Below are 15,596 nucleotides of genomic sequence, written 5' to 3'. Positions count from 1 at the left end.
TTGTAATGGCTGCGCATTAGAATCGCTGCAACGACAAACTCTATCGTACTTAATGCAGCTATAATTATTTATAATTATATGATATATGCCCTACGTATTACAACACATAATATAGTACTATAGCTTGGATTATATCATATCAGATTGGAAACGTTGAAATGAAATACTGCTCTTTAGGTAATAAAATATTTATTTCACATTAAAATGTCTAAATACACTATCTATAATACTTATTTTAGATCAGTCACATATCGTTGCAACATATTAAAACTATAACTAACGCTGCCTCGTCTATACTTATTTTATGGAATGGTTAATAGTGGCTCTGTGTCTGTACATCTTTTTATCGAAGAAGTGGATAAGTGAGCGTATGGGTCACCTTATTTTAAGTGATCACCGCCGTCCACATTCATCTGCAACACCAGAGGAATGACAGAAGCGTTGCTTGTCTCTCGTTGTCTTTTTACAAGGTGTACGCCCCTTTTTAAGGCAACGATGGAGCATTGTCTTGGAAACACCTCGCAACGAAGTTCATCCCACAGTTTGATTGTGCATTAAATACATATTCATAGACATGGCTTTTAATAATTAAAATGTACCAAAATTTGATGAATGATGTTGGAATCGAATCCGCACTTCTCGGGATACGCAGCGCCCAAGTATGAACTAAGCCAACTGTCTGAATGACACATGATCTGTTAATCATGGCATGGGTTGTGGTGCCATCTACAAGATTACTTGAAATGTCGCTCAAAATCGAAACAAATTGTTATTCCGAACCCGCGCCTCTCGGGACACGCCCCAGCGCTCTACCAGCTAAGCCAAGTGAAGAATTCCGCATCATCCATAAATTTGGGTAAAAATTACATTTGTATATTTAATCCCAGACGTGATCACTTAAAAATAACAAATTCAAAACAACAAACTCATGTAACCGGGGCCAATAAAGTAATTTTTCTAACTTTTGTCTGTTTATTTGGGCAACTAATCTAACCGACTTAAAAAAGCAGTTTACACCGATGCATTCTGTCAAGCTTCTGAAATTTAGTGTTGTGTACTTTCCGATCAGTTCAGGAACAAAATAGAAATGAAATTATACTATGAAATCTACTCGCACAAAATTGGTTGCGCCTATTAGTTTTCAAACAAAGTTGAAATGGATTGGCCTGCTTATTATTTAATGAAGCACAATGAAGATTAAAGAGCCTTACAAAAATCTATATTTATTTTCTACTTCATCATGTATTCTGCCGACTGTATCGTTATAATATATCTTATTTTTGCTATTTTTATTCAAAATTATATGACAAGCGGCGCAAAAAAATACACCAAAAAGATCTTTGTGCACCGTTTTATACCGTTTTACTATAAAACAACGGAATACTTAAAGTTAATATTAAGGTTGGGTTAATTTGGTATTGGTGTTTTAAAAAAATTAAAAGAATTTGTTATCGCTGAATTAATTAATGTTATCATAAATTCATTATTTTATTAGCAATTACATGAAGAAATTCGAAGTGAATTGGTACAATGCATTTATTTCTTTTCTGAAATAAAATAAAATACAGTTATTATTAAATAATGGAGATCAGGCTATCACATTTATATATAAAAAGGCGTTTCGCCAATGGTTTTATTTTGTAGGGTGGTAACTGTTTTTAGTATCGTAAATAATTTCATAACTTGGAAACGTTTCATTTGAGTTAAAATAAGCACCAATATAAATGATCATTATTAAGTGAAACTTCAAATGGCTCAGCTAGAAACACGGATAAAAATTTTATTGTAACTAAAATTCTATCTTGAATTCTTTAGCAATAATATACATAGTTAAGGTACTAACACTGATTTATAACTAGACTTAACATAGTAGTAGTTTCACAAATTATAAAATGATTCTAGGTGCTAACCTACAAAGCAACTTCAATAAAAATGACCAGCAAAATATTACAACTATCAGATTCCATGTTATACTGTTGAAGGTGGTAACTTATTTATAATTCTGTTAAAATAGCCCCTATATTCAGTTTTGGTTTTATTACTTCAAAGATATGTTGTAGAGTTATTACAATATTTTCGTACCCTGCATAAATTGGTATTTTAGAAAAGTATCAAATTATTGTGAGTGTTTCAAAATATCCATTCGTCTTATAAATCAGATCAAAATGAACCATTAAAATAACTATGAAAGGTGTTAATCTGATGAATAAGTTTAACAAACCTCAATAAGTACATAGCAGACAAAACTGAATGAGAACACTTTACAGAGCCAATGATATGTAAACATACATCTAAACTATTTACATGACTTAAGACACTGAAAACTGGTATCTCCTACACACAAACGCCATTTGAGCACACACTCGCAGTACAAGTTAAACAAATCCTAATATCACAATTATTATGTTCACATCACTCACACTGTCGTCAGTAGATTACGTTTCAGCTATCTCCTTGATGTTATATTCACTCTCCGTTTTTCCTATATTAACATGAATTGTAATGGCTTCGTCGTTTTCAGATTTCATTACAACATCACTCCATTGGACTTCAGCTTTCTTGCTATATGCTTCGTTCTCAATTAATATTGCAGATTTCGTGCAAAGAGCTTTACTTTGGAATTCTATTAGAGCACAGTAGTCACTCTTTTTGGTCTCCGACTTAATATCTGCTATGTATCCGAGTTTTCTTCTCATCACTTCTACCTTCACGTGATAATTGTAGATGCATACTTTGATTATGAATGCACTTTTCTGGTACAGCAATACGATTTTGTATTTGGTTCGGCAACATGCGGTTTTCTTAAGTTTAGTTTGAAAGTTTTCTATAAGGATTTTGATTTTTTGTGAATACACGGCGATGATGTTGTGGGTTGATTGTAGATGACCAGATAGTTCTTCGAAGGGGACGGAACAGCACGTTTGTGCAATTGGGCAGATCATTGTGTCGTGCTTACACTCCTCTTCATGTTTAACTCTTGAGACGGCTGTTAATAATTCGTTGCATCCTCGTCTGTAACAAACAAAAATCATATCAATAATAGCCTTTGAACGTTTTAACCTTATTTGGTAAAAATATTAATTAACAATCTTGGTTCTCAGGTAATTATGTTTTTTCATTTACAAATGGGATTTATTAAGCGTCTTGTCTTACTTAGCTTCAATGCTTCCTAATAACATAATTAAATATTTAAAACTTGCTGCTATGATTTTATTATGAGAGGTAGCATGTTTTATAAATATTTGAAAAATATTTTCCTCATTATTATTAACGAGCTTATGACCGCAACTCCGTTTGTGTGGAATCCAAACCGGATTTATCTTCATAAAAATTATTCTGTATGCTAATCCGGGCTAGCACGCGTTACCTATTTTGCCTACCGAACTACCTATTGGCCTACCGATCTCCAGAACAATACGACTAACGGCCGTTCCCAATATACTATCTATAGATATACTATATATAGATAGAGATAAATTACTACCTTCTCCTGTCAGCTGTCAATAATCTGATGCTGTCCCAATATACCCGATATGTCATTCTTATCGCCTTATATTGGGACGCGTGAATTTTCAATGTTGAAGTGAAATTTCCATACAAACTTCTATCGCTGGCAAGCTGTACGTCGTCCCATTTACAGACAACGTGTCCATACACACGTTAAGGTGAGTTACCGTCGATAAGTTTATTGACAGAAAAGTCAACGGTAGTTACGATTTTTATCTCAAGTAAGAGATAGACTGAATATTGGGAACGGCCGTTAGGGACCAACATATAAATTAGAATATACACTCGCTTCAAAAGCCGGCAACTGTCCTTAGGCGGTGGTTACTTCCTTCCTTCTACACTTGCCTGTTTGCCTCTTTTGATATAATTAATATAACACAAGCGTTCTGCCAGGGTGTTATCATGGTTGTTTGTATTTGCGGCTTAGTTTGTAAAGGCCAGCTTAAGCTGAATCCTATCTATAATGTTGTAACATATTGATATAAGCTCAACTAACATTGGTAGTTATTAAATATTTATCATTAAAGACAAAAATGTTTTCAAAAAATGATTCAGTTTTCTTTGAAATCGATGACAACGAGAGCCAGTTCTTTAATACTGTGTTTAAGTAAGAGGTGTTAAAAGTAACACCAATTTATAATATTGATGCTTTGTACGCTTACAGTTCAGTATAGATAAATATTGATTTAATTAAGCCCACACTTTACGATCTGTTTACCAAAGCGAATAGCGCTTGACGTTATTTATTTACGCAGAGACAAATAAATAATTTATTGGTATGTTGAAATAATATGACCTATCGATCTTACAAATAAACCTGGTATAAAATTATAACTAAGAATATGCAAAATATTTACAAACAGAATTTTTGCTTATAATTGTTTCTATGTTTATTCGGACGTATAACGTTTCCCGCGTTTATTTGCAAGGCTACCTGACATTCGGAAAACTTCAGAATTATCATTGTATTGACCGTGTTGTCAGCGATATTGTCAACATTTTGCATATTCTTTGTTTATTCTCTAGTATAACTTCATAGTATGTTTATTTGTAAGGCTGATGTGTTTTTAACAGGATATTGTGATAGTAGAAGTCCAGAGTCGAGTTCAGATTAATCTCGATATCTTTTTTAATGGAAAACGTGGACAAACAACCTCGTATGTCACCGGATGTTAAGTGATCACCGCCGCACACATTCTCCGACAACATCAGAGGAATCACATGACACATATCAATTTATCTTTACTGTAGAGATTTTAAAAAATATACGCTTAAATTAGAACAGATATTTTATATAAATAGTTTTAATTTATTTTTAAGTTTCATCTTATCTCGACAGGGTGGTCAGTAGTTTTCGATTCCGTGGTATTGAATGTTGATCGTATATTTTATTTTTTATGTGGAAGTATAAATAATTTTCAGAAAAATGTAACTTAAGTTAACCTCTATAACGTGCTCTGTATGCGAGTAAAAAAATCAGTCTAGCTGTTTCGGATATCAGCTGGAATATACAGACAGAAAAAAGTAAAAAATAAAAGTAGTTTTCTAGTTCATAGCTGTATTAACTTTAATAAAATGCATTTAGTTATGATATTATTTGACATAACAGACAGAAACTGATAATTTTATTTATAGTTATTTTAGAGTATTGATAAGATGGTTATAAAATATTTGTGACGTACAATTTTTTTTAACTTTTAGCCTTTATGGAGAAATTCCATAAAGGCCGACAACGCTCCTGTGATTCCTCTGGTGTTGCAGGAGAATGTGGGCAACGGTGATCACTTAACGTTAGGTGACCCGTATGCTCATTCGTCCTCCTCTTCCATAAAAAAAATACTTAATATCTGAATGTTTAATTGTAACATAACGAGAGTATGAGAATCAGCTAGCTTTAAGTACTTCGAAGGATTGATTACCTGTAGTTTCTGCACGGTAGCATGAGATCATTGATGAGCCGCTGCAGAGCAAGACATGGTGCGGCCGGAGTGCGCAGGGTTCCTCTGCACCAGGCGCACCTGGTCATCCGACGAGAGCACCTCGCGCACCAGACGCCCCCACACCACGGGCACACGCAGGGGCCACAACACTGGAAATTATGTCCATAATTATTTATCAGCAACTGGGTACAGTTTTTGAACCGATACAACTTTGAAACCCTACCATCAAACCGCATTTTAAACACATTTAGGTATGCAGATATTCAATGTCAATGGTATTCACATTAGTTTGCCCCTTTTTATAAATTTGACGTAACTTAAAAGACCAAAAGTATATCGTAAGCACATGTAACAATTTCTTTAACGCTTTCGAAACCCAAGACTATGGCACAAATTCAGAAATTTCCTGTCCTTGAATATATTGCATGGAAGCCCTGTTGAAGCGACATATAAGATTGAAGCAAGAAAAAAGGTTGAAGAAAAAAAAATTATTGAAAATTGAACTGTCAAAGTGCTTGTGAAAAACAAGATTGAAACCAATAGCATGCAGTATGCTAACTGATAAGTGGGAAGACGCTTATAATCGAGCGATTTAGTACTTAAAGATTGAAAAGGATGTAACAATGTTTGAGAAATCAATTTTGGAGTTAATGGATTTAAAGTGTAAAATTCACCGTTAGAACTTATTCTAACGGTGAATTTTACACTCTTAAGTGCCATTGGTGAAGGTGCGGGGTATTTGTATTTTTATGTATTTATTTAAAAAAAAATCACCAAAACCCTGCGAAACTGTTTCGGCAGTTTGACCGCAGGGCTTCGACTGCCGAAGACAGCAAGCGTCGCAAATATGATGGTCTCAGTGAGTCATACTTTCATGATGATATCATCTTTGTGCCGTTTGGTGTCGAGACACTTGGCCCGTGGGGCCCAGAAGCGCGGAGAATGTTCAAAATACTATCTTCGCGCCTCAATAAGGCTACTGGAAACCCAAGCGCTGGCAGCTATTTCGGTCAACGGATCAGCCTTGCTATCCAACGCGGGAATGTTGCCAGTATTCTTGGTACGCTTCCACGTAATGATAGTTTTAATTTTATGTAGTCTTAGTATTGTAAATATAGTTATAAGATTTGTTTGAATAATAAATATAATATTAACAGTATTGACAATGTCTAAGGTAGAGTGCTTAAACATAGACTTGCCTAGATTTGGCTCAACTATTAAGTACATACGGTAAGTGTTTTTTAGAGTCCTATCGCAATAATAATTTGCAACTCTGAGTATTTCCAGTTCACCAGATGACACCAACCTAATACCCTAGCAGTGACTCGAAATTTTATTTTGAATTTGAATTCCTTATTGTAATATAAATTTTGGCATAAATTATAATTTTAAAATATTTGGTAAGTATATCAGGAAAGCTTGCAGTAAACTTGTACTTGTAGATCGTTTTCATGTACACGCAGTCTTTTATTTATAGTTTTAATTATAAATGAGACACAGTGAAGTGTAGCCCTGCTTAAACTAGTATAATATATTAATTAGCACATTTTATTCAAAACGGATATAACAAACCTAAATAAAATACAAGACTATGAATATGTACATGATTTAATGTTAATTAAATACTGCCTTCGCCTTATAAACACCATCCAAGGCAAATGCCATAAACAATAACTATTCACTGTGCAATAAGTATGGTGCGTCTGTATATTATTCATGCGAAGGAACGCAGAACTGCCTGTAATTTTAATTCAGGTGCAGAAATTGTTCGCCTTGACTTGCATAGTTAATTGTACTTGCGGCCTTTCTAGGGCGAATTTTGGAAGTTTTAATGTGGAACGAGTTAGCCTTCGCATTGTTATGTAAAACTTATGAAGAAAGTTATTGTGAGATGGAATTTGTGTTGCAAACACGTGCAATTGTTGTATTTTGCATATTCCTGCAATTATCTGTTTGTTAAAATTATCTGTTTGTATATTCAAAATATTTTTAACTCAATGCTTACTTTTAGAATTCCGGTGTTCACACCAGAAGACCTATCATTATGATTATGTAATCAAATAAAATCTAGGAAAAATATTTAAAAATTATGAATTTTCGAACAAATTCGAATTAAATCTTCAATATGCTACGTACCTAGTCCCTACATGAAATCTAAAAAGAATAAATCGCGGGCGGAAATCTATAAAAAAACCAAAACCACTTTATTTGTATTCATTTCAATCAAACTACAGTTAGAAATAATACATGAATTACAAGTACTGTTTGAATAAAAATTGTCTGTTTAAATTTTAAGAGTGGTTGAGACTCCCCTGATATGTTTTGCGATACTAATAGACGAATATATAGCCACTTTATAATAAGAAATAACCATTATAGAACACGTAATCATTGAAAAATTCATAAAATTATGTAAATAACAATAAGGGTACGTTCCTGAGTCAGGCTTAATTAACTTTCGAGAGATCTATTGTTTGATAAGCACATACTTATTACTAAGTAGGGATGTATTGATTAAAAGGTTCGTCTTAGCAAGACTGCACGTAAACGTTTTCCTTAGCATATTCGGGCTCATAATTCTAAATATTACGTCACCGTATGCCCGTAAAACTAAAGCTATTTCAACCAAGCTATACAATTTGCATAAGCGATAACAAACCGTACTATATCTGTATTAACTCGTACAGAGGAGATAATGTCTTGAAGACTTTTGCTCGAGAGCTATGCTGTGGTATTTTAATTGAATTTGGTTTTGGAATTTTACGATTTAATTAAACACTTCCTCTGAGATTGTCGCAATTTTTTAACATTTGTGTAAAAGAAATGTCTTAAGTAAAGTAAGTAGTCTATTGTTTTTTTTTTTATATACGAGGAGAACAAACGAACATACGAATTAAATGATGGTATTTCATCACCGCGCTCACACAGGAATCACAAGAGCAATTCCGGCCTTATTTTATTTATTTTATGCCATTTTAAAATGTTAATTTTCTTGATAGGTGTAGCGTATAGAACTATCACTGGGTAAAGTGCGATTCCACTACTGGGGCGTATTGATGCCCACATTTTTGTCTCGTGGCCACAAATAAAAGGCATTAAAAGCATTTATTTTCTCAAAATTGATTCCTTTAGAATTCTTTTTGATTACCAACGCTTCGGAAACAAATTGCGCTCTGATATAGAAGAAACGGCTCGAGAAACTCTCTCAGCTTTCTTTATTTGCGCTCTTTTTTCCTCCATTGATTTAATAATTATTACCTGATCTTCGGCCAATTACGAGTACAAAGGTATTAGTATTTTTTTCTAATTGCTTAATAATATATAATAATCTATTAAGAGGGTCGGGAATATAATAAATATATGATATAAGCCTTCTGGACCTTCATTGGGTGTGAATGATGGGATTAGGGGATTCTGCCTTGAAGATATTTCATGCGTATGAAATCGGGGAATAATAGCTACTAAACCCTTACCATTAACTGTTCCTAGTTTTATTGAATCATCTCATACAATTTTATTATGTATTTAAAATAGTTTAGTCGTAGAAAGTGACGCGATTGCAATATTGCGATGAGTACCAATCGACAACGCTCCTATGATTCCTCTGGTGTTGCAAGAGAAGGTGGGCGGCGGTGATCAACTAAAATCAGGTGACCCGTAAGTTTGTCCTCCTCTTCGACTGAGGAAGCTCAATCCTAGAGATTTTTTGGTCTGAGTGATCTGAGTGTTAATTTATGCACAATTATAATTATAAACATTGTAAATATACTTACAACAAAGGCAAAAACAATTAAAAAGTTGATTTACAAAACCATGATTAGTTAATACTATAGTTTGAATCTAATAAAAGATGTTACAAATGGTAATTATACCTGTAATGGCTCCAAACAAATGCTGCATTCAGAATACCGCGAGAGAATCTCGTCGCAGTTGGGACATGAGCACTGAGCTGAATGACTCTCCTGTGACTCTAGTGGGCCTTCTACCAGCGGAAGACTCTTGTCTGAAAAAGAGAATAAGATAAATCAATATACATACACCTAGTAAGTGCATCAACAGGATAACAAACGCATACATAATGTGCAAAAATGCACTGAGAAACTGAAAAACAAGCGAATGTTCTAAAATAATATTTTGTTAGTTTCGATTGCTACTCGTATTGACGTTGTGCTCAACGCACGCTTACGATTTTATTACAAGAATTTAGTCTAATTTGGCACAAAGTACTTAAAGGGTGTGGCCCTGAGTAATTAGAACATCTTCCCTACTAGCGTTCATTCACAGCTTTAGCGCATGTAGGGATTCATTCGTTTTCATTAAACTGTAACATAAACGTAAGCAAACTTATGTGAATTATATTATGATTATTAATACCAACAAAATTTATATCTTTAAATTAATTTATAATATCTGTCTACATGCAGAATGCAATACGCGCACGGCGTAGACGTAAGCTTAAAGAATCTCCTGCTGAACCCCAGGGGTAGTCACTGCTAGAGATTCTATCGTTCAAGATTTCGCCGAGTCAACAGCTCCTTGCGTCAAGGCGAAATACGTTTTAAAATGGTTTCAGCATAATATTTTACGTATTCATGTAGGAGCTTGTTGCTATATGTGATCATGGAGAATGTATTAGCTGTATTCCCAGCATTAGAACAACGCTAGATTCAGTTTCAAATATATAAAAAGTTAAATACTTTATCATATACGAAGCACTGAGTATCCTGGCATCTGGCTTTGAGAGTATAATTTATTTAATTATTCTTTGCACATTAATTATTCTACCGCAAATGTTGATGTAAGTTTCCGTTTTTGCATCAGTCTGTGGAATTCCCGATGCTTTATTTTTATGATAACAAAATACTTAAGGTTCCGGCTAATGGGTCTTTCCCCGCATCAAACGTACGTAAATAAAAACTAACAATGTGTCTAAGTAAATGTACTTAAAAATACAGTTGCTGATTGTAAATAGATTACGAAGGTCGTGTTTATATTATTAAGTTGACATCGGTATGTTAAGCAACGTGTTATTTTTAAAATTAAACAATAATCTATGCTAATTTTGCCTACTACTCGGCTAAGTCGAGTTAGTATGTTTTTATGGGGCGATGTGTATGCTTTTACAATAAGATCCCAGAAAATATTTAAAACAAATGTATCACAATCTATCTTTAAAAAAGCTTTGGCGTGGTAAAGGTTACTATAACATAAATGACTTTCTTAATGATACCACAGATTGGGACTAGAACAAGCGCCGTTGCCGCTATTTTAATAACGATTATATCGAAATTTTATTTACAAAAAAAAACAATGTAGAAGCCAGCTGAGTTTCTTACGCCCGTTCTTGTCAGGTCTGAGCCATTCCTTTCCAAAGAGGTAGTAATTTTTGATTTTCAATAATTTTTTTTTTCGAAGGTTGAATAAATATATGAGAATTTAAATTGGAATTAATAATAATCAAAATATTGTATCTACGTAAAGATATAAGTAGTTATTATAATTAAAATACACCCAAATCTTGAAAGCTTTTTAGCACAGAATGCCGGGTAGGTGGCGGTTTGATGGTCAACGTAGTTGGTTAAATTTCTGGGTTGATAACATTTACTACACCACAGTATCTCTGGACACGATGGAAAGTAAAGCCCCCTCCCGTTTCCCCTTCACCCCCTTGCGCTCGTCCTGTTGCGTTAGTACGGCTTGCAGTTTCATTACCGTTAGGTACATACGTGATATTTTCGTGCTATCCCTGGTTTGTTAGTAGTTTATAGTTCTGTAGTTTCTATTGTTCTGTGTCGCTATAATAGTACTGCCAGAAAAATAAAACATTTTTTCCTTAACCCCGAATTTTTCAATTATTTTTCATCATTATAATCAGTATCACAACAAATCACCTTGACATCAATCTATAATACTGAATAATAAATTGTTGTTTATTTATTAATAATAATATCCTAGTGATGCTTCCTTCCGTTGTCGTCGACGTAAGATCCATAGATAATGTAACCGGGTAGAAGCATCTTATATCTCAAAGTGAAGATCGCAGATGTTCAATCAAGAATCCTGGGCGCACTGCATTGTAATGGTAGGTAGGTATACCAGTGGGAGGCTCCTTTTCACAGGATGCTGCCTAGATTATGGGTACCACAACGGTGCCTATTTCTACCGTGAAGCAGTAATGTGTAAGCATTACTGTGTTTAGGTCTGAAGGCGCCGTAGCTAATGAAATTACTGGGCAAATGAGAGAATTTTTGGGGTTTTTCAAGAATCCTGAACGGCACTGCATTGTAATGGGCAGGGCGTATCAATTACCATCAGCTGAACGTCCTGCTAATCTCATCCCTTATTTTCATAAAAAAAAAGGTCAGGGGCGTATACCATCAGTTGATTAGAACGCTCGTTTGACCCCCCCTCTTACATAAAAAATCGTATTTTAAAAGTAATATCATCTATGAAACAGAAATAGCCTTGTCGGCAGTTAAAGGCAACGGGAACACACAAGTTACACAAATAGTAGAGATTTCATTATCCCATCTAAGTCATATTATTGTTAAAACCTTTCTCTTTGAATGTTATGTAATCTGTTACGGTAGGTGTTGCGCTGTGGTGACCTTGAACTCATTGCTCACTTACAGGTAACTTAATATAACACTATTATGAGGTATTTGTTACACTTAAATTGTTTATACGGTCGCTGTGTAGATTGGAAAGCAACTATTTCCGAGATGTTAAATATTATTGAAGTGTGGAACTGGGGGCTGAGATAAACGATTTTCGAAATTTCGAATTTCGAAGAGGAGAAGTTTTCGTTTTATACTGTAGTATGTAGGATGTAGTATGTACTGTGGTAGTAGCGACACGTTTTTCTGGCGTAAAACAGCAATATTCAAGCATTATTGTGTTTCGGTTAGACGGGCGCCCTAGCTAGTGAAGTAACTGAGATAAGGCGAAGGGTAAACAGGAAACATGCATACAAGGTGTTTTTAGACAAGTTTTGTGGTGAAAATATAGGATTTGGAGCTATGAACTCTACTTTATCCTGTTACATATACCCTTATGTCTTACTTGTAGGTTGCTAATGCTTATTGTTGGTTAAAGTTAGCACTCCAGAGCTATTATGAACTACCAGTTTTCTTTGCAGTTAAACAAGTTTTTTTCTCGGCATCATGCATTTGTTTAGTATACTACTATCATAAAAGTTATTCTTATAGATTTTACTTTTTTATGTAGGTACATTTTTTTCAGATTAGTAAGCAATAATGAGGATTGTAAGCAATTAAGCAGTTTGCGCCTGTTACAATGTTACATTTTCGACCCATGAATTTTGAAAATATTGGCTTTGTTACATAGGAGCCGTGAACTCATATCGCTCAAGGTCGCCGGTATTTAGTGTCGCCTTAACATCTTCTTTGTCTCAAAATGACGAGATGAATTGCAATGCCGTTAGAATTTCCGGTTAAATCTAGAATCCTGAGCGGCGCTGTATTGACATTTGTAGAGTATATCACTAACCATCATAGCCACTTTTGCCCATAAAAAATATATTAATAGCTGACCCAGACCAGCTTCTCTCGATCTTAATTAGGCTTACCCGGAAATTTTAAACAATTGCCGTCTTTTCCAAAAAAATTACAACACAAAAAAGAATTATCAAATTTGGTGTAGTCATTTACGTCTACGTGAGTGGATGATAAAGTAATTTTAGATTATTGGCTGTGGTGTCAAGATTAAAGGCATAAAGGCATTTGTTTTCTCAAAATTGATTCCTTTAGAAATCTTATTGATGTCATTTCTAATATACTAGATACTACTACCGCTTCGGAAACAAATGGCGCTCTGAGAAAGACGAAGGGGCGAAAAAATCTCACAGCATTCTTTTTTTGCGTTCTGTTTAATCAAATATACAATATTGTACTGTCATTGCTATTGCTATACAATAATCATAATCTAGTCCCAGGCTGTCCGATCACTTAGATATTCAACTCTGGAGTAGTACGACTTACGACAGAGACATTTTTTAATAAAACTGAAAATGCCGGAACAGTGGCTGGAACTTTATTATAAAAGTGTATACATTTACCCTTAAAGCTATGATGTATCTTATAAAGCCTACTAGAATTAGATACAAGCAATCCCTTATTTTTAGAATTATAATAATGAAAATCACTATTAAGAGTAAAAATTTCTTAATTTTAGAATCTCGCAGGAGAGATGCGTCCACAAAAACACGATAAAGCTTAAGTTTTAATTGTATTTGTATGTACATCGTCGATTCGTATGTGTCCGAAACATCAAGGTTCCAATTTCGTAATAAGGTCTCTGATATATTTATTCTCTAGGTTATGGCCCTGTGTAGGATTGCGCCACGATGTAAGCCTGTATCATTATCACTTAACCTATGAATATTAAAATTAAACGAATTAAACAAAATATATTCCTCATTGTGGGAAGTCTCTTTGCTCCACAGTCTACACATGATTTATTTATTTTCAATAGGTATATTTAAAATCGCTACAATGAATTTTTCTGCCAATATTTTTGTTATCAGTTTATAGATTTTATTTTAATTAAACTTGTTTGCACATTGAATGACGAGGGTTAATCACATGACTGATTTTGTGTGAAACATTGACAAGAACTGGCAATATTGTTACAAAATAGTACGAGCACTGTATAGCCGTTAGGTTAATATTTAAAGTGACTGTTTATGTACTGTAACCAATTGTAACGCTACAAAAACAATATTATCAAGCTTGTACGTGCGTAAAGAACGGATAACTGATCGTATCGTAGAATTTGTCGGGTACGAATGAATATAATCTTATCACCTGTCTCGGGAATAGAAATCAAAGTCACTCATAGCTGTGATATGAATTATATTTAGGAATTAAATAATAATCGCTTAAAATATAATTTAGAACATATTTAGCTACTGGACAAGGTTTGATTTAAATTAAAAGTTAGAATAATTTATAAAACAATAAAATGCATACATATTATTATAAATTGTAATTTAATTAAAAGATTCGCTGTATTTTGAATGTGTGCAAATTTAAGGCTCGCATTTAATAATGTAATACTTAAAAGTTATATGTAATATTAAATGTATTTACTAACATTATATAGAATTTATGAGGTGTAAAATTTGTATAATATATATTCAAAGCAATCATGTTTAGATTAATTTATATTAAGATAAATTCGTGTTAATATTAATTTACAGAATGCCACATGAACGGCCGCCATCTTGAAATGGGTTCCCTGAAAGGCCTCGAGCTAACGGAATCTTTGTTATTACATATGAATCATAAAGTAAACCATATTCATACACAGAGCGGACGTAGACAGAAGCTGTGATAATAAATCATACGTCATAGAGTGATTCATGTATGAAATAATTACTCTAGTTGTTTGCTTTTGATTTTGACGGGCCCAAGATTCAACGGTAAAATCTCTGACTGTTGGTTTAATTGTTTGAAGTGTTTTGCTGTGAGTAACTACGATATAGTGTCAACAGTCTGTTCGGCTGTTGTATATTGAACGCACTTGCGTAGACAAACGGTATTTCTTAATCGTGTTGTCTCATGAATAGGAACATAGCTTGGTGCAATTTTGGTGGACTGCTTCTACGCGGAAAAGGAAGCTAAGTTTAATAGTACTCTCAGCTTTCAGTATACTATATAGTATCTGGCTTTCCAGGTTACAATAACGGTGCCTTTTTCTGCTGTGAAAGTAACTCGCAAGCATTATTCTTTCGGTCTAAAGGGCGTCATAGCTAGTAAAATTACTGGACTGCACATTATATATCTGAAAGTGACGAGCGCCATTGCGATGTCGGTTTTGAAGATAAAATCCTACCTTACCTCAAATTTAAATGTGATGTTAAAGATCTAAATACCTGGCTAAAATGGCTAAGTTTGTATTAAACACGACACTTTTAATGTTAAGTTGCTAGGCAAGAATCACGAGTTCCCAAAACTTTAACTGTTACAAAACCTCTAGCTGAGCATTTCTGTAACAGGACCAAGTGCTCTTTACTGTATTACATTAATTTTTATGACAATAAAGTAACACGACCATTACTCTACAAGCTCTAACATCCTGGTAATATAGAATAGTTTGACCATTTTATGATAGTCACACAAACTATTC

At 34.0% G+C, this 15,596-nt stretch overlaps 2 protein-coding genes across 7 annotated transcripts in view; one reads left to right on the top strand and one right to left on the bottom strand.

Annotated features, from left to right (window-relative positions):
- The window catches only part of LOC126976576 (adenylate cyclase type 2), a 196,809-nt gene that overhangs the window by 77,045 nt on the left and 104,168 nt on the right, over positions 1-15,596 (top strand). The window lies entirely within an intron of this gene.
- Positions 173-15,596, bottom strand: part of LOC126976624 (probable E3 ubiquitin-protein ligase sinah) — a 63,458-nt gene continuing 48,034 nt past the window's right edge. For both annotated transcript variants that reach the window (XM_050825102.1, XM_050825103.1), the window contains exons 3-5: positions 9,320-9,450; positions 5,427-5,596; positions 173-3,012 (exon numbers count right to left, since the gene is read on the bottom strand). In XM_050825102.1, the coding sequence (XP_050681059.1) occupies positions 2,436-3,012; positions 5,427-5,596; positions 9,320-9,450 (878 nt within the window). In that variant the 3' untranslated portion in view covers positions 173-2,435. The remainder of the gene's footprint in view (positions 3,013-5,426; positions 5,597-9,319; positions 9,451-15,596) is intronic.

This window comes from Leptidea sinapis, chromosome 41, assembly GCF_905404315.1.
Source record: "Leptidea sinapis chromosome 41, ilLepSina1.1, whole genome shotgun sequence".
NCBI lineage: Eukaryota > Metazoa > Arthropoda > Insecta > Lepidoptera > Pieridae > Leptidea > Leptidea sinapis.
Note: the sequence above shows the minus strand (reverse complement) of the source record. Positions and strands in the feature narration are given on the sequence as shown.